General features: G+C 53.4%; 2 protein-coding genes across 8 annotated transcripts in view; one reads left to right on the top strand and one right to left on the bottom strand.

The window, feature by feature from the left end:
- The window catches only part of Chrd (chordin), a 9,843-nt gene extending 2,987 nt beyond the window's left edge, over positions 1 to 6,856 (bottom strand). For 3 of the 5 annotated variants that reach the window (XM_026790168.1, XM_005368971.2, XM_005368972.2), the window contains exons 1-19: positions 6,338 to 6,855; positions 5,999 to 6,102; positions 5,484 to 5,613; positions 5,218 to 5,346; positions 5,030 to 5,129; positions 4,843 to 4,930; positions 4,358 to 4,499; positions 4,108 to 4,248; positions 3,944 to 4,026; positions 3,715 to 3,862; positions 3,459 to 3,565; positions 3,219 to 3,338; positions 2,539 to 2,695; positions 2,055 to 2,275; positions 1,325 to 1,438; positions 813 to 1,076; positions 630 to 723; positions 464 to 517; positions 150 to 253 (exon numbers count right to left, since the gene is read on the bottom strand). In XM_026790168.1, coding sequence (XP_026645969.1) covers positions 150 to 253; positions 464 to 517; positions 630 to 723; positions 813 to 1,076; positions 1,325 to 1,438; positions 2,055 to 2,275; positions 2,539 to 2,695; positions 3,219 to 3,338; positions 3,459 to 3,565; positions 3,715 to 3,862; positions 3,944 to 4,026; positions 4,108 to 4,248; positions 4,358 to 4,499; positions 4,843 to 4,930; positions 5,030 to 5,129; positions 5,218 to 5,346; positions 5,484 to 5,613; positions 5,999 to 6,102; positions 6,338 to 6,485 — 2,448 coding nt within the window. In that variant the 5' untranslated portion in view covers positions 6,486 to 6,855. Of the gene's footprint in view, positions 1 to 149; positions 254 to 463; positions 518 to 629; positions 724 to 812; positions 1,077 to 1,324; positions 1,439 to 2,054; positions 2,276 to 2,538; positions 2,696 to 3,218; positions 3,339 to 3,458; positions 3,566 to 3,714; positions 3,863 to 3,943; positions 4,036 to 4,107; positions 4,249 to 4,357; positions 4,500 to 4,842; positions 4,931 to 5,029; positions 5,130 to 5,217; positions 5,347 to 5,483; positions 5,614 to 5,998; positions 6,103 to 6,337 lie in introns of all 5 variants that reach the window. The other 2 variants (XM_026790165.1, XM_013354389.2) reach the window with 2 other exon arrangements.
- A 1,163-nt stretch (positions 6,857 to 8,019) lies between these two features.
- On the top strand, positions 8,020 to 14,860 carry Thpo (thrombopoietin). Of its 3 annotated transcripts, none has more exons than XM_026790172.1 (6): positions 8,020 to 8,706; positions 10,128 to 10,279; positions 10,503 to 10,630; positions 10,881 to 10,967; positions 12,455 to 12,622; positions 12,864 to 14,860. In XM_026790172.1, the coding sequence occupies exons 2-6, from the start codon at positions 10,267 to 10,269 to the stop codon at positions 13,500 to 13,502; spliced, it is 1,035 nt and encodes a 344-aa protein (XP_026645973.1). In that variant the 5' UTR covers positions 8,020 to 8,706; positions 10,128 to 10,266; the 3' UTR covers positions 13,503 to 14,860. The 3 variants fall into 3 exon arrangements, with proteins under 3 accessions (XP_026645973.1, XP_005369026.1, XP_026645972.1); XM_005368969.3 differs by having other exon boundaries at positions 12,852 to 14,860; XM_026790171.1 differs by lacking the exon at positions 8,020 to 8,706 and having other exon boundaries at positions 9,371 to 10,279; positions 12,852 to 14,860.
- The last annotated feature ends 2,278 nt before the right edge of the window (positions 14,861 to 17,138 follow it).

The following is a 17,138-nucleotide window of genomic DNA, read 5'->3' as shown; positions in this document are numbered from 1 at the left end:
AAAAAAAAAAAAAAAAAAGAAAAACCAGGAAAAAAAAAATCCAAGGGACCATTCATCAAAATACATCCTGATGGGCTTTACTCTCTAGGCAGCCCCTCCCTGTATCTGCAGACCCAGCTGAGCTACCAGAGAAGACTATGTATCCATACCTTGCAGGTGCAGACAGCACACTTAATTAAGCCAAAGGGGGGCACAACGGGGTGCCACCGGGTACCCGCTGCCCTCCAGCTCCGGTCACCATCAAAATAGCAGCCTGGTGGGGAAGAGTACCCAGCTGCCATTAGTACTGACCTTGTCAACTGGGCCCACACCAGCCTAGGCAAGAGCCAGTGAATACTACTGTTGACTGCCAGGTGTACTTAGAACCTGCGGCCTCAGCTTCCTCCAGACACATACACTCCGTTGCCCCCTTGCCCTAACCCAAGGGCTTCTTTGGATCTTCTCAGCCCCGGACCCAGCTCACCCTCTCCTGGCTCCAAGTTTGGTAGCCCAGGAAAATCTCTGCTGCGTTGCTTCTCTGTGGAGACAAAGAAAGGGTGAGGCAGAGTGGCCCCTGCTTCCCACCCTTGAAAACACTCCTCTCCCATGGACGATTCTCCACTACCTTTCCTCCCCTTCAGGACATTCACCTGGACACACGGGACAGCACTGGTCCAGTGCCTGCACCGGGTGGGGGCAGCTTAGTGGTGGGCACACTACAGGATCGCAGATCACTGTCCGTCTCTGTGGAGAGGGACCAAGGCTTTGAAAGATGCGCTGGGCCCCGGTGCCCCAGACCCTGTGGCCATCTGTGCCCTACCCAGACATCCTACCTGGCAGGTGCAGAGTGAGCAGAGTGGGTCGTAGTTGGGTGACCAGCGAGCCCCGTGGGGACGCTGCTGCCCCTCGAAGAAGCATGTGTTAGGGTCTCGGGGCCTCCCGGGACTGCCGTGTTTGGCTGGTACTGAGGCATCAGGCCCAGGTCCAGCAGGCAACACAGGCAAGGCAGCTGCCTCTCCATTTGGAGCCACTGGTAACCGCGCTCCTTCTGAGGCCAGGCGCAGACCTGCCACCTCACACTGGCTGTCGATGTGCACCTGCGAAGAGAGAGGGACCCTGAGGTTGGGCTGCCCCCCCCCACATCTGCAACCATCGCTGCTGGTGGTGGACAGGCACGCCCAGGCAGAGACCATTCGCTTCTGTACGCATCCAAGCTGCGAAGCCAGGGTGGTGGGCTGCCAACTTCCTTAGGCACCTGTGTGGCTCCGTGCTTCTCATTAGCAAGAATCTAATGCTAACACCTTAGGGGTCAGAGAGCAAAAGCAACTGCACCATCCCCACATACCTGCCCACGTAGTTCCCCTCTGGGGCTACTCTTGGTGGTGATCAACAGGGAGGCAGTGCCCTGCGTCAGGTGCTGCAGCAACACGGGCTCCAGGTCTTTGACCACACCCTGAGCCTGCAGACAGACCAAGTGAGGAGCAGGAACAAAGCATTTGAGGGGTTTCTATCATTTCATTTCATGCCTATGTGGTTTTGGGCCTGGTGCCCACAGAGGCCAGAAGAGGGCATTGGATTCCCTACAGCCCAAGTGACAGATGGTTGTGAGCTACCTTGTGGGTGCTGGGAACTGAAACTGGGTCCTCTGGAAGAGCAGCCACCCCACTGAGCCACCTCTCCAACCCCACAAGGCATTTGACAAAGCCTACTGTCCCCAGTTTGCAGGTGGAGAAACAGAGGTAAGCCATTAAGGTCTCTAAGATGAAGGCCAGGTCTCTCTCTAACTCCAAGTCTACAGCAGCCCACACCACTTCAGGGGCGTGGTCCATCCCACCTACTCCTTTAGAGAGTCAGAACCTCTATCCTGGGGATCATTTAGGACAGAGGACACAGAGAAGAAGATGTATACATAACAAAGACTGAGTCCCATTTCTACCTCGGCCCGACTGACACCTCAGACCATGCCCACTCTATACCAGGCCGCCTGCCCTCTCCGCCTCAACCATAAGCCCAAGCAGCCCTTCAAGCTAAAGAGCAGAAAATATCCAAGCTTCTCCCTCTCTCTATGTCCTTACCTCTGAGCCATAGAATCCCTTCAGTAGCCGCTGGGGCCCTGGCACACCAGGAGGTCCGAGGAGGTGGGCACTGACAGTGCCTTGCTCTGAGCCACCAAGCCCAGCTAGTAGCACTTCATAGTGTAAGTGGCAATGCGTATCCAGAGAGAGCCAGGCATGCCCTGCTGCCTGACTTCGCACCGGGGGTGACACTAGGGCCCCTGCCAGAGGCACAGGCAATCCTGAATCCAAACAGATGAGAGATGACAGGTGAGGAGAACGAGCTCTCACTCAGCATACCCCATCACAGACCCTGGGGCCTGGAAGGTACTGTCCATAAACCACAGCAAGTCTTAGATTCCGTGTACCATGACCACAGGGAGGGTTGGCCAGTGGCGGCAGGCAGAGGAGGCCTCATGAGGCTCTGGCTCCCTGGCACTATCCCTCAGATGCTTGGTGACAGGTCAGAGGATACGGAAGGGCAGGTGGACCCAGAAACACTCACTGTCATAGTGGGCACTGTGCCCGCTGTAGGGCAGGGCCGTCACATGCCCCCGAAGCTCTCCATCTGGGAAGTCCTTGGTGCCAATATTCAGGAACAGCTCATTCTGGAGCAGCATGTGAGCCCCTCGGGCACCCAGGTCAGAGCAGATACCCACAGCCTAGGGGTCAAAGGAGGATGAGCCCTCTCAGCTTTCAGATTCCAAGGCCTTTCTGTGTTTTGTGCCTCCATGGCACACATATATCCTTCCTCATGCCAACAATGCTGGACAAGTACCTCGCAGGTCAAGTTTCAACGCCCTCCTCTGCCACTTCCTAGGCACACAACAACCCTTGAAGAGCTACTTAGCATTTAGTCCTTACTTCCTCATCTATGGAAGGGTACTGTGGGTCAAAAACTACATAAACAAAGCAACCAGTGCAACGCCCGACACAAAAGACTCCAGAGTTGCACCCCACCTATGGCACTGTCTCCCTGCCTGGTGTCTTCCAGTTAACTGTGAGCTTGCTGAGGATGCGGGCAGGGTCCCAGCCTAAGCTTTGCTAGAATGTGTCAAATGAATAAGGACCCATTGAGAGAGCCCATGAGTGCGTGAACAACACTGCACACCCCTATTCAACCAACCTGGCTTCCCGCAGCCCATGTATTGGCAGCCCTGGCACAACTCTGCCTGGGGCCCTCACCATGTGTCCTCCCAGCTGGAGTCCAGCCATGTGGCACAGGACAGTGCGCTGGTTCTTCCGCTGAGGCTTGGTCTCGAGTGTCATGGCCACCACCTCGCTACCTGTACCTACCACTTGCACCTGGTGGGCAGGGTTGGGGGAAGGCAAATGGATTGCCAGCCAAGACCTAGGGCCTTTCCCGCTGCTGGTCAAGGCTCTGCCCCACTGCCCTCCCTACCTCCTACAGCTTCTGACTCTTACCTGATAGATCAGGGAGCCATTTCCTAGCAGAATGAAGCTGGCTGAGCCAGCAGCACCCGTCTGGACTGGGACCAGGGCGTCAGCCCCACAAAGGACGCTTTGAAGGACTGCAGGGGGCAAGACAGGTGGCAGCAAACTCGTCCACGCCCAGAGCCCCCAGGAACTCTCCCCCACATCTACTTTGGCCTCTCCTTTAGCACGAGTTTGTGCCTCTGAGTTGTGTGTGCCCACAATGCCAAGCCCCACCCCGCCTCACCATCGCAGCTCCGCCTGGTAGTAATGTATCCACTGATGCGTAGCTCTGGCCCACCTGCCCTCTCTAGGACCATCTGCAACTCCCCCCGCACTAGCCAGTCCATCTCTTGCTCCGTAAGGCTGGGCAGCACCTCAGCAAAACCTGGCTCCTGAGAACAGAGCGGAACGTGGTGGGCATCAGCCAGCCAGAGGCCAGGGCAAGCAGCAGCAAGAGTTAGGCCTTCCCTTACCTGTGCTGAGGTGTTGGCCTGGAGCTCTCGGAGTGGCTGTCCCTGGTGGAGAATCTGAAGCTTCAGGGGAACCTGAGCTGGTCCTGCCAGGGCTGCACACGTGAGCATTTCTGAGAGACGAGCACCCTCCCTATACTTTCATGCCCATCTTCTCCACTGCTTACCTCCATCCCTGGGTCCTAGCAGACCCCGGAAGAGCAGCAAAAAATGTAAGGAGTCTTCCGTGTCACTGAGGGTGAGCAGGGCTATGCCCCCCACACCCCGAGGCTGTGGGTCTTCCAGCATCAGGATGGCACTGAAGGTCTCTGAGGAATGGAGGATCAGAACAGCCATCAGAAAATCCTCTCTTGAGCCCATCTGCCCTGATAGAGAAGGCATAGCCCTTTATATCTGAGATCTGCCCATTCTCCCTACCTGCAGCCAGAGCCCCTTGCCAAATGAGAGGCCCCCAGACTTCTCCTGAAGGATGAGTGGCTGTCACAAGAGCTACATGCAGCTGTTCTGCCCTCAGGAGCCTCAGAGATAGTCGAGGCACTGCCCGCCACACCCCACAAACCTAGAGCAAAGAGACAAGAAAGTCTAGAGTCACTCTACAGGACAAGGCAGCTAGGAGACCCATTCCTGATGAGGGAGGATTATGGAAGGGAGACCCCAGACCCTCCTAAGAAGGACCCAGGATCCTTGAGTTTAAGTCCTGGCTTACCACTTTCTAGCCAAATGACCTTGAACAAACCACATTCTGCTATTCTGAGCCTCAGTTCCCTCCTCTGTAAAATGGGCATCATAATGTCAGGGCCTTCCTCCCACTGGGCTGTTGTGAGAACCAAAGGAGGCAATGCAAAGCATGCTCTCAGCAAGTGCCCATTTTGGATAAGCACTCATAAATGGCATCATCTCACCAGGCCATCCTGGGTTGGGGCAGCAGGGTGTTCAAACAGGATGTTGCCTGTGGGATCTGTGAACCGAACCCTGCTGGGGCGGTCCAGCCTGTGAAGAAAGGTCCAGTGAGACTGGATCCCGAACCTACAGGTTCCCTTTCCTGCCCCCATTAACCGCTCCAAGCCCCTGCTCTTTCCCTGGTCTCACCGCTGGTAGGAGATAGAGAAGCAAAGACTTGAGCGCTGCAGAGAGACCCGAGCGCGAGCTACCGCCTGCGACCTCGGTCCTGTCAGCAGCGCCACAAAGTCTGTGAGAAGAAGAGAAGATGGCCTGAGTACTGTCAAACCCTGCCGCTGGCCCCAGACTTCTTCAGGTCCACCTCCACCCCAACCTACCCGTGTGGCCATCAGCACGTGTCCGCTCTCCAGCACCGGGTTCCCCTCGATCGCTGTAACTGCGGTGCTCTGGGTCCCTTGGATACTCGAAGACTAGGCCAGCTGGCTGGCGATCTAGAGTGCTGCGCTCTGTGCCGGGAGTAAGGAGTAAGACCACTCGCTTCACCAGGGTACCAGGAGGACCAGTCCTCTTCGGCGATCCAAGCCCTACAGAACCTAATGTTGAGCCCTCCACCCTCCCTAACACGGGGCACAGCGGGCCTCACCCTGCGGGCAGGTCTGGCAGCAGTGTCCTGGCAGCTGGCGCGGCTGCCTGCAGGCCAGGGTGGGGCACTGGGGTTTGATGTTCTTGCAGCTGACCCTGCCAGGGCCCCTCCCACGGCGAGCCCACTGAGGCTGATGGCAGAGAACACAGGGAAATTAAGTGAGTGTAACGTGCAACCATCAGACGCCAGGATAACATCCTCTGCTGGAATCAGTCAACTCTGCTATTTACAAGTTACATGGCCCTGGACAAGTTTCTTAACTGCTCTGAGCCTTGACGTCTCTGTCTGCAAAGTAAGGCTAATAATGGCATTTATCTAGCAAGGTTGTAATGGGAGGGGGGAAGTTGGCTAAAAGCCAGTCACATAGTGAGCGATCAATAACTGTCAACACCGCAGACTTGAAAGGGGTTTCCCCGGATTTGAGGACCAGCCTTCCCCTGAGCATCTCTACGGCTTAGGACGCCAGCGTTCCGCTACCCTCTAGGGTAGGACGGGCAGCTGCGGTATCCACTCACCGCTTCACAGGCGCACAGTACGCAGCGCATCACCCCAAAAGGCTCCCCCAGGTCCGGGTGCCACGTCTCGTCCAAGGCATAGACCTTCCCGCCGAAGGAGCAGCCTGTGGGGACGGGCTTGGCTGGCGGCCGCTGTCCGGTTGCTCGTGCCGTAATGCCTGCTCCGGCTTCTGCCCGCCAGGCCCTGGGTCCCCTGGCACCGTGCGCCCTGCCGCCTCTGCTTACCCCTCCCGCCCTCCCGCTACGCCAAGCCACCTGCGCCCGGGGCCCTCTCCCGGTGGGTGCAGACTTGCCCCGAGCCAGACTCCCCGCCCGCGCCTCCCCCTGGCGCCCACCTACCTGCCGCTCCCCGAACAGGCAGCGGCTCCTTCTCGGAACGGATGGGCAGCGCAGGGGGCTCCGGGCCAGTACCACCGGCCGGCCGCGAGCCGAGGAGCAGCAGCCCGAGGAGCAGCCGCGGGGCCGGCGGGGCCGGGAGGCTCGGCATGACGCGGAGCGGACAGCTGGGGAGGCGGGCGGGAGGAGGGAGCAGGAGAGGGAGTAGGGCAGGACCAGAGGCGGGCCAGCGGGAGGGGGCCGGGGCCAGGAGGGGGGCAGTGGCGAGGGGCTCGTCTAGCAGTCGCCGCGTCCGCTCCCAGTCGGGCGGGGCGGGAGAGCGCGGGCGGCTGGGCGCTGACCCGGGCCGTACGCCGCTCTAGTGCCCTAGGCGCCGACTCCGGCCCGTTTTATGCCCGCGCCAGGAGTCCCGGCCCGGGGCCTCCTCCTAAGCAAACGGGGCGCGGCGGCGGCTCCGCAAGGAGCCCGGCTGAGCCCGGGGGGTCCGGCCCAGCAGCAGCGGCCGGCTCGCGAGTGGGGGAGGGGGACAGGCTGGGACCCGGCAGGGGAGGAGGGAGGGACTGGAGGAGGGGGGGCGGAGTGGGCAGGGGGAAGGGAGGAACCAGGGGGCGCAAAGAGGGGGAGGAGAGGCGGGCTTCGACACCCCCACACACACTCCTTGCGGCCACCCCTGTGGCCGGACCAGGAGATGATGTCCATCCCAAGACCGGAGCTTCGGGCTAGTGAAAGGGCAGACGCTGGGCCTCCGGCCTGTGCCAGTCATGGGCAGGATGGGCCGCTAGAGGATGAGGACTTGTCTTGGAAAAGGACAATGATCTTCCCCTGCCTAAGACCCACGGCACCCTCCTCCTTTCTTCACTCTGGCTATATTCCTAGTTCTCTTCTAGGGTCTTTCTGGAGTTCCCAGGGACAGGGACCAAGTAAGAATCAAAAAGTCCTCCCTACACCCAGCGGAGTAATAACCTCCGCCTTATAACCTGTTCACAAGTCCATCCAACCATCACCTGGCTTTCTCACCCTTTCTCTTTATCCAAGGGACCACCCTCTCCCTCTCCAGTTCATCCCCCAACCTCCTTTGTCCAGCTTCTCTAGTCCTGCCTCCCCATCTCCTCCACCCCTATTCTTCCCACTATTCCCAGCACCGGGCTTCCTAATCTTAGGAGGCATCTCTTCTTATTGAACTAGAGAATTCCGGGATCTGGGCCATACTCCTTAGTGGACAGCCCATCCTCAGAGAAGGCGCAGGAGAAAGGCCGAGGAAGAACAAGGGAGAGAGCGTAAGGTCAGGCCAGGAGACCCCTGAGGACAGGGACTGTGGGGAGACAGGGACTGAGGAGAAAGCATGGGAGCTAGGGCCAGGGCCAAAGGAAGAAAGAGAGGAGCCAGCAGAGAGTTATTGTGGGGGAGGCTCAGCAGCTGTCTTCCCCGAGACAGGGACAGATGGGGCTGGTTATTTCTCTTGTCACATGTATAGTGGTAGGAATGGAAGAGGGCCATTGGGCAATCAAGGGCAGGCCTGTACACAGCACTGTGTTTAGATAGCCAGGTTCCTGTTCCCCCGTAGAAAGAAAGGCACCTGAGTCCAGTCAATCTGTCTGTTTTTCTTTCTTTTTTAGACAGATTCTCAGTATGTAGCCATGGCTGGCTTGGAACTCACTAGGTAAAACAGGTTAACCTCAAACTCATAGAGATCCACCTGCCTCTGCCTTCCAAGTGCTGGGATTAAAGGTGTGCTTTGGGCCCAGTCTTAACAAACAGGTACCCTTTCCCTGCCCAGCTCCTTCAAACTGCCCATAGCCTCTTTCCTATAATATGATCATTCTCTAACACAGGCAACAGCTAAATTGCCAGTTGAGAAATACCAAGAAAGCTAAGGTGCTGTTGGATTTCGGGAGCAGGTATAGCATTCAGGGAAAAGAAATTTGGAGAGCTAGGAACTGAGACTCCATCAATCTAAAACAAGACCTCTCTTTCCCATGGACAAATGTATTCTGCCAGATTGCTCCTGGACTAAACCCTCTCCTCTCTCCCTCATCCAGATCCCAAGGTCCCAGGTTCCCTAGGACATGAGACAGCTCCCCCTATGTAAATCCTCACTGGAGTGTGTGTGGGTGGAGGAGCTGGGCTCAATTCATGGACCATGGTCCAGGCAGGGGCTCCAGGTCCAGTAGGTAGGAAAAGAACTCGTCATTTCCGGGGGCCTTCACCAGGGTTTGGTGGCTCACAGCTTTCTGATTGGGTGGAAGTGGCCTGGGCAGGCTTGTGACCCTACTGCAGAGGAGGGGCTGTGCCCCAGCGAGTGTCTTCCTACCTACCTGCTCCCCATAGTGCTGCCTGCTGTGCACCTTGGTCCTGGAGCCCTTCTCCACCCGGTGAGTGACAAGCACAGTTTGGGGTTAAGTGAGGGAATGGTATGAAGAACAAAAAAGAACTGGGCTCTTAGCTGGGGGAGGGGCGGGCAAACTGGAACCTACAGGCACTGACCTTTGTCAAGAAGAGTGGAGCCTTCCCAGAATGGGAGGAGCAGGACAGAGCAGGGAAAGGGGGTTGGGTACTGGTTTATGAGGGACTATTCACAGACTTGGTCGAATTCAGAATAGTCCTGGCTGCCTGGGGTCCATGAGAAAATAAGAAAGGAAGTGTGTGTCGGGCTAGAGAACTCGGCACTAAGGGACATAATCCTAATCCCCATTCTCATATGGTCATTCAAGTTAGCTTAAGGCTCTGAATCCTGAGACTGGGAAAGCTGGGTCAGGTGAGCCAAGGCACAAGAAGAGGGTAATGGGAGGAGGGCTTGCGTGTGTTGACAGACCTACAGGAGATCCCAATATTGAATCAGGTGCAGGCCTCTTTGCTCAACTTGTGAATAGTGGGGGGTCCTAGGAAGGGACTGGAAGGGACCTGGAGGGGGCGGGGAGGCAGGTGCAGCTGAGATGGATGCATTGGCAAGTGTCTAAGGTGAGATAAGCCATGCGGGGTAGGTGGCATTTTGCTCTCGGTGTCTCATCCTGGGCCACTTGCCTCAGGAAATTCTAGTACTGTTAGCCCTTTGATTTGAATAGCCGGGCATTTCAGAACTTGGAAGTCCAAACAAGAGTCCCAGGTTTTATTTGTGGGGTGACCAGGGAAAGAAGGAGAAACTAGTGTCTCTTAATTCCTGCTTCTGGTGGTCCGTTATATGTTTATCCACTCCCCTGCCTCAGCCCCACTCCCAACACTATGGCTGCCCTTCCACACGCGTACTCAGCTGCCACTTCCTCTTTTTAGCTGATAACCCATTTTCTTACTCTTCCCCAGATTTACACAACACTTCCGTTCTTTATTCCCATCCCACATTCTCACCCACTAACAACCAGTGTTGCACAGAATTTGAGCCCAACTAAGATATGTGTGTAGCCAGGCGGTGGTGGCACATGCCTTTAATACCAGCACTCAGGAAGCAGAGACAGGCAGATCTCTGTGAGTTCCAGGACAGACTCTCCAAAACTACAGAGAAACCCTGTCTCAAACACAACAAACAAACAAACAAAAAAAGATATGTGTGTATATGTCATGTCTTGCTGCACTCAGCAGGGCAACAATTGGCAGACAGGGAAGCAAAACCATATCTGAGTCACCAAAGAGCCCTCACAAAGAGGAGATACTATATGCTTCAGTCACAAGAAAACATGGGAGCAGATGGAGCGCTAACAACTCTGGTCCTGGCCAGCCAGAAGCTCCAAGCATGTGTTTCCCCATACCAAGCAGTCTTTTCTTTGAAACTTGGAAGATTCACTCTCTCTGTCATTTTCAGGATAGCTTCCTTGGCCCACCTGTGCCCCACACCACTCTGCACAAACGTATAAGAGCTCAAGCCGCCTCCATGGCCCCAGGAAAGATTCAGGGGAGAGGCCCCATCCAGGGAGCCACACCTGCCAGACACCCTAGCCAGAATGGAGCTGACTGGTAAGAAAACACTTGGGGAGCTAGGAACAAGTTCAAGAATGGCTTGGTGCGGTAAGAGGTGGGGATGATGCTACAGAAGCAGAGGGCTGGAAAGCCCAGGCTCCCGAGAAAAGGGTTTTGTCTGGACAGCAGACCCCTAGGTTTCAAATAGGAATCCCTGAGTCACCACCTAAGAGTGATTGTCTCTTTACGGACCCTTCAACTTCACTTCTCCTTGTCTAAGATTTGCTCCTGGTGGCCATGCTTCTCCTTACTGCAAGAATAACTTTGTCCAGCCCAGCTCCTCCTGCCTGTGACCCCCGACTCCTAAATAAACTGCTTCGTGACTCCCATCTTCTTCACAGCCGACTGGTGAGCATCCCAAGCACTAGGCCTCCTCTCCACCTCACTGATAAGGTACTCACTCTTTCACATCCTCTCACTCCAGTACTGTCTTTGGCAAGGCCACAATGTCCTGGTCCCTCCCTGGCAAGGGCTGTGATTTGCAGTAGAGTCCCTTAAAGGCTCTAGTATGGGAATGGTACCAAGGGAGAGCACCTCCGTCACGGGCCACCATCCTGCTGTTTCAGCTTCTTTCCTCCTTACCCATCTTTCTTCACAGAGTCAGTGCCCTGACATCAACCCTCTGTCTACACCTGTCCTGCTGCCTGCTGTGGACTTCAGCCTGGGAGAATGGAAAGCCCAGACGGTAAGAGCATCTTTGACCACTTCCCTCAGCCTAAGGCCAGCCTCGGAGGTACCACTGAGTCCAGGCCAGCCTGGGCTACAGACTGAGGCTCCCATCTCAAAAAAAAAAGACAAAAAGGTGGGATGGGAGAGAAATCTCATCAGATCCCTACTATTCCCCACAGTATTTTTTGTTTTTAATCTATATAGGTGTTTTGCCTGCATGCTAGGAATTGAACCTGGGTCATCTGGAAGCAGCAAGTGCTCTTAACTACTGATCCCTCTCTCTCTAGCCTCCTAAAATTCTTGAGTTCCCGAAAAGTCTCACCTTCAACTTGGGCACCTTAACCCAATTTACAGTCACAAGTGACGAGATCTTGAGGAAATGAGGACAAATTTCTTTTTTTTTGGTTTTTCGAGACAGGGTTTCTCTGTGGCTTTGGAGCCTATCCTGGAACTAGCTCTGTAGACCAGGCTGGTCTCGAACTCACAGAGATCCGCCTGCCTCTGCCTCCCAAGTGCTGGGATTAAAGACAAATTTCTGACCAATATATCAAAGAGGCTTGGTTGGTGGCTCATGCCTTTAATCTCAGCACTCAGGAAACAGTGACAAACAGATCTTCTCTAACCTTTGACCGATTCTTATTGTTCAATATGATGATCATTTTGTTTTTCAAGACAAGGTTTCTCTGTGGCTTTGGAGCCTGTCCTGGAACTCGCTCTGTAGACCAGGCTAGCCTCTAACTCACAGAGATCTGCCTATCTCTGCCTCCCGAGTGCTGGGATTAAAGACATGTACCACTAGTGCCTGGCTTCAATCTTTTTGTTGTTTTGTTTTGCTTTTGAGACAAAGTTTCTCTGTAGCTTTGGAGCCTGTCCTGGAACTAACTTTTTTTGTTGTTGTTGTTGTTGTTATGTATTCTGTGTGTATGCCTGAAGGCCAGAAGAGGGCACCAGACCCCATTACAGATGGTTGTGAGCCACCATGTGGTTGCTGGGAATTGAACTCAGGACCTTTGGAAGAACAGGCAATGCTCTTAACCTCTGAGCCATCTTTCCAGCCCTCCTAGAACTAACTCTTGTAGACCAGGCTGGCCTTGAACTCACAGAGATCAGCCTGCCTCCACCTCCCAAGTGCTGGGATTAAAGGCCCCACCACCAACAGGCTTTCAATCTAATTTTTTTTAACATTTATTTATTTATTTAGTATACAATATTCTGTCTGTGTGCATGTCTGCAGGCCAGAAGAGGGCACCAGACCTCATTACAGATGGTTGTGAGCCACCATGTGGTTGCCAGGAATTGCCAGGCTAGGTTGATGGATACCGGAGTTACTGAAGCAGAGGCCAATGGCCAGTTGTTAGGAGACTGCGAAGGAATTCCTGTGATGGGTGGGACCCTCATCCTGTCCAATTCCCAGCTCCTATGATTCATCCCGCTGGCTACTCCATGGGCTCCCCACCCATTATTAGCACGTTTCTGAAACAGACCACTTCTCCTGTTTCCCAGGCACAGACCAAGGCTCAGGACATTCTAGGAGCAGCTACCCTTCTCCTGGAGGGGGTGATGGCAGCACGAGGACAGCTGGAACCCTCCTGCCTCTCCTCCCTCCTGGGACAGCTTTCCGGGCAGGTTCGCCTCCTCTTGGGGGCCCTGCAGGGCCTCCTAGGGACCCAGGTAAGTTCGTGGGCAAGAGACCTCTAAAAACCACCGTTACTAGTCCCTCTAAAGACTTGGGGGAGACAAGCGATTCTGGGTACCTTCAGTGTAAAAAAGGCTGGCCTATAAGGAGTGCTGCCTCCCAAACATAACACCTGGCTGCTGGCAATGACCTTTTCCTCCTTAGTCAAGAGAGGCCTGGTACATGGGCCTACTCTCTGGCCTCAGGCCCATCCTCTGCCCTCAGCTTCCCCCACAGGGCAGGACCACAGCTCACAAGGATCCCAAGGCCATCTTCCTGAGCTTGCACCAACTGCTGAGAGGAAAGGTACGCTTCCTGCTGCTAGTAGAAGGTCCCACCCTCTGCGTCAGGCGGGCCCTGCCCAACACGGCTGTCCCAAGCAGGACCTCCCAACTCCTCACACTACACAAGCTCCCAAACAGGACTTCTGGATGGCTAGAGTCGAACTTCAGTGTTGTTGCCGGAACTCCTGGCCCTGGGCTTCTGAACAGGGTTCAAGGACTTGCGACCAAGGTCATCCCTGGCCAGCTGAATCAAACCTCCTGGTTCCCAGACCAAATCCCTGGACACCTGAACAAGACACACGAACTTGGGAATGGAACTCATGGGCTCTTTGGCGCAGCCTCACTTCAGACCCTGGACACCTCAGTTCTGCCAGGAGCTTTTAACAACCTCCAAAGTGGATATCCCCCTTCTCCTACCCATGCTCCTGATGGACACACACTCTTCTCTCCTTCACCCACCTTGCCCACCCATAGGTCTCCACCCCAGTTCCACCCCCTGCTTCCTGATCCCTCCACCACTGTGCCTACCTCTGCCAGCCCACGTCCAGTTGCAGCGTCCCCCCACTCCCAGAATTTGCCTCAGGAAGCGTAAGGGACACAGGCGCAGCCAGTACCTGCAGTGTCTCTCAGACACAAGCCTTCCCCAGGAGAGGCAGCTGCAGCTGCACTAGCTTTCCCTGAAACCCAAAGCCCTGGGAAAGGGCTTCACGGGACAGGCGATCATAAAATTTCAGGAACTATTTTTTTAACCTATCAACAATATTCAGAGCAGCTAGTTATCTTTGGTCTATTTTCTGTATAAATTTGAAAATCACTAATTCTCTCTATGTGTTTTCTACAAAGGCCCAGACAGGCCAAGCCTTAGAGGTAGATATTAACATTGTATCAGAAAACAAAAAGGTCATTTCCTTTACTCCCACCCCAGTGCCCTCATTCAGTTCTCTGTCTCAGTGAGACTGGTCCTCTTGATAAAGGAATAACAAGTTACCTCTTAGACAGACACCCCTATTTAGAGACAAAACTGAGCCTGTAGGAGAATAAATGAGAGCATCCAAGAACCAACTAAAAATCAAGGGAACGTTAATGCTCTTCTCCGGGGCAACAGATCTCCTGGACCCTGCCTCCCAGGAAAGCTAACAGGAAGCCTGGGGAACCCCATTCCCCAGGTAAGGCTGTGCAAATGGTTCAGTAAAGACTAGACCTGGACGTGGCAGCTGAGCAAACAGCTAAGTGCAGCAGCAGCTCAGCAGGAGCTTAGCCAGGCCTGGGCTCCTGCTTCCCTCCTGTGGAGGTCAGGCGGAAGTGCAGGAAGTGGCAAGAGCAAGGTTCCACAGCTCACACAGCAGGATAAGCAGAGCAGCTAAGGCTCTTTCTACTTCCCACAAATGCATATCTAAAAAGCAGCCTTGTGTGACCACCTCGAACTCCACTGGGAATCCCCAAAATGAAGGCAAACTTCTGGGGGTTTTGCAAGTTAAGTGTTTTGTTGGTGCTAGAAGTTTACATTACACAAAAACAAAACTGTATTGCCGGGGTTTACCTGCTACCCAAGAGCCTGTGAGAAGGCTGGGGGGAGGGAGTGTCTTCCTCACTCCTGTCCCAGAGTACAGGAGGAGGCTGCCGTGAAGGCGGAGAAGCCAGGATCTCAGAATTCCAAACACTGCCACCTCAAAAGCAAGAGAACAGTGTTCTTCACAGAGGCAATAGGCGCCCCAGAATCTCCCCCCCCCACAACTCTGTATGGTAGATATTAGCCATCTGTTCTACACATGAAGACACCAAGACCAGAAGGGCTTCCCAATGGTCACACAGCCTTCACACAGAAAAAGGATACCCAGCCTGAGTCGCAGCCCTACCCAGTATGGTGGCGTCTGATGCCTTCCAGTCAGTCTATGTAATAGAGATGTTGTCTGCTCTTATGGTTTCTTTTTTTCAAAACAAGATTTCATTGTGTAGCTCTGGCTATCCTGGAACTCACTTTGTAGACCAGGCTGGCCTCAAATTCAGAGATCCATCTGCCTCTGCCTCTAGAGTACTGGGATTAAAGGCGGGTGCCACCACCACCCAGCTGTAAATACATTCTTAAGAAGCTCTGGGAAGACCAGAGCTTGTGGTGGGGATGAAAATTCAGTCATCTCCAGGTGTCCCTGTGGGCAGAACCTGGGGCAGAAGAAAACAAATGCACAAAGCTAAAGAATGTTGGCAAAATCTCAGAGTGTCAGTTTCTAGGCAAGAGTAGTTTACCGACAAATTCTATGGTAAGTATAATTTGTAATTTGTTGTAACACTAAAGGAGGTTAAACTTAACACTTAAAAATAAATTTAGGAGGACAAGCTTCAAAGCTACAGAGAAACCCTGTCTCAAAAAAAACAAAATAAATAAATTTAGGGTGGGTGAGATGGCGCAGTAGGTAAAAGGGCTTAACATGCAGGCCTGACATGAGTCTAATGCCTGGAACCCATGGAAAACAAAAGACCCAACTCCCAAAGTTGTCTTCCAACCTCATACATGCCATTACATGCTGATGCCCACACTTGCACATGTACATCACACACAAATAACCAAAGTTAAAAGGCAAAAAGACATGGATGCGATGGTACATGTCTGTAAACTCAATACTTTGAATGTAGATACAGGAGGATCAGGAGTTTAAGGCCACCTTCGGCTATACAAGGACTCTGAGTACAACACAGACTACAAAAGACTGTCTTAAAAATTAATTTTCTGCCGGGCAGTGGTGGCGCACGCCTTTAATCCCAGCATTCGGGAGGCAGAGGCAGGAGGATCTTTGTGAGTTCGAGACCAGCCTGGTCTACAAGAGCTAGTTCCAGGACAGGCTCCAAAGCTACAGAGAAACCCTGTCTCGAAAATTAAAAAAAAAAAAAAAAAATTTCCATGGCAGGGACATAGCTCAGTGATAGGGCTCTTGCCAGCACAAAGTCCTGGGTTCAATTCTCAACACAATAAAACACAGAACCAGCACCCAGAACAAGATACACCAGAGACCAAAACTGAGGGTTCTCAGCGTCAGAAGACAAGTGAGAACGCTGAACCAACATAGCTGACGTTCCAGGCATGAGAAACTGGTTTCTACAATGTAAACCAATCTGAAATCTGCCCTCTTAGGACAACCCTGAAACAAGGTGTGTCGGTGCACGCCTGTAAGGTTGAGTGAGGCAGGAGCGTCACAAGTCCAAGGTCTTTCCTGATTATACAGCAAGTCTCAGATCAGCTGGGACTTCAGGTTCCACCTTTAAAAAACTGTTTTACCCCTGCCTGAAGATCCAGCTCAGCGATGTGACACTTGCCTAGTAAGCCTTGGACCATCAGAACCAAAGCAGCGTCTAAACCAAATCATTCTGTGCAGCTGAGCCCATCACTTCTTCCCTAACACACACACAACTAAGAGATGCTGGCAAGATGGCTGAGCAGCTGAAGGTGGCCATCAAGTCTGTCCATGAGCGCAATCTCTGGGACCCACATGGCAGGGAATAGGGACTCCTCAAGGCTATCTTCTCCCTCACACACATACAAGTAAAACAAATGTTTGAAACATCTTTTTAAAAGCTTCTAAGCAAAACACATTTCTACTTAAGTCTCCCTTTTCCTTGCTGGGACAGCCTGCTTTGACATTCTACCACTATTTCTGATGAGGGCCTCCCACTGTAATCTAATCCAACACCTCAAAAGCCTGAGTCCATGGGATGATTAAAAGATTCTATTAGAGTTCATCCCAACCCCCAATGTATCACACACACCCTACTGTGGAAAGTTTAAAAAAAAGAAAAAAACCAAACCTCTTTGCTCTTCCCTGCTGAGGCCACTCATTTTCAACCCATTTCTCTAAACACTGTTTCTAACACCTCTTGTAAAGACTAAAGAAAAAGATGGGGAAGGAAACACTCCAGGCATCCCAGCAGGGTAACCAGCTCCTGTGACAAACCCAGGACATCAAGAGACAACTGGGGGTTAGAAAAAAAACCTCAAAAACCTCAATTCAGTCCCCAGATGGTAGAGAGAGAGAGAGAGAGAGAGAGAGTCATTTAGATTCCTTTGTAGCACACAGAAGGGCTATGGATTTGAGACCCAGCATTGCATAAACCAGGTTTGGTAAAATCGAAGAAACTCAGAAGGCAGTGGCAGGAGGATCAAGTTCAAGCCCAGTGTGGGGTACATGGCAAAAGCAAAACCCTGGATGCCCCCACCCCCAATTCAGAAAAGAGTCTG

This window comes from Microtus ochrogaster, unplaced genomic scaffold, assembly GCF_000317375.1.
Source record: "Microtus ochrogaster isolate Prairie Vole_2 unplaced genomic scaffold, MicOch1.0 UNK43, whole genome shotgun sequence".
Classification (NCBI taxonomy): Eukaryota; Metazoa; Chordata; class Mammalia; order Rodentia; family Cricetidae; genus Microtus; species Microtus ochrogaster.
The sequence above is the reverse complement of the archived record's forward strand: the minus strand, read 5'-3'. Positions and strand labels throughout refer to the sequence as shown.

Bases quoted from the DNA above. Each gene is read 5' to 3' on its own strand.
- Thpo (XM_005368969.3), top strand. The intron at 10,631-10,880 runs GTGAGCATCCCA...CTTTCTTCACAG, and splicing joins ATCTTCTTCACAGCCGACTG to AGTCAGTGCCCTGACATCAA. The intron at 12,623-12,851 runs GTAAGTTCGTGG...CTCTGCCCTCAG, and splicing joins AGGGCCTCCTAGGGACCCAG to CTTCCCCCACAGGGCAGGAC.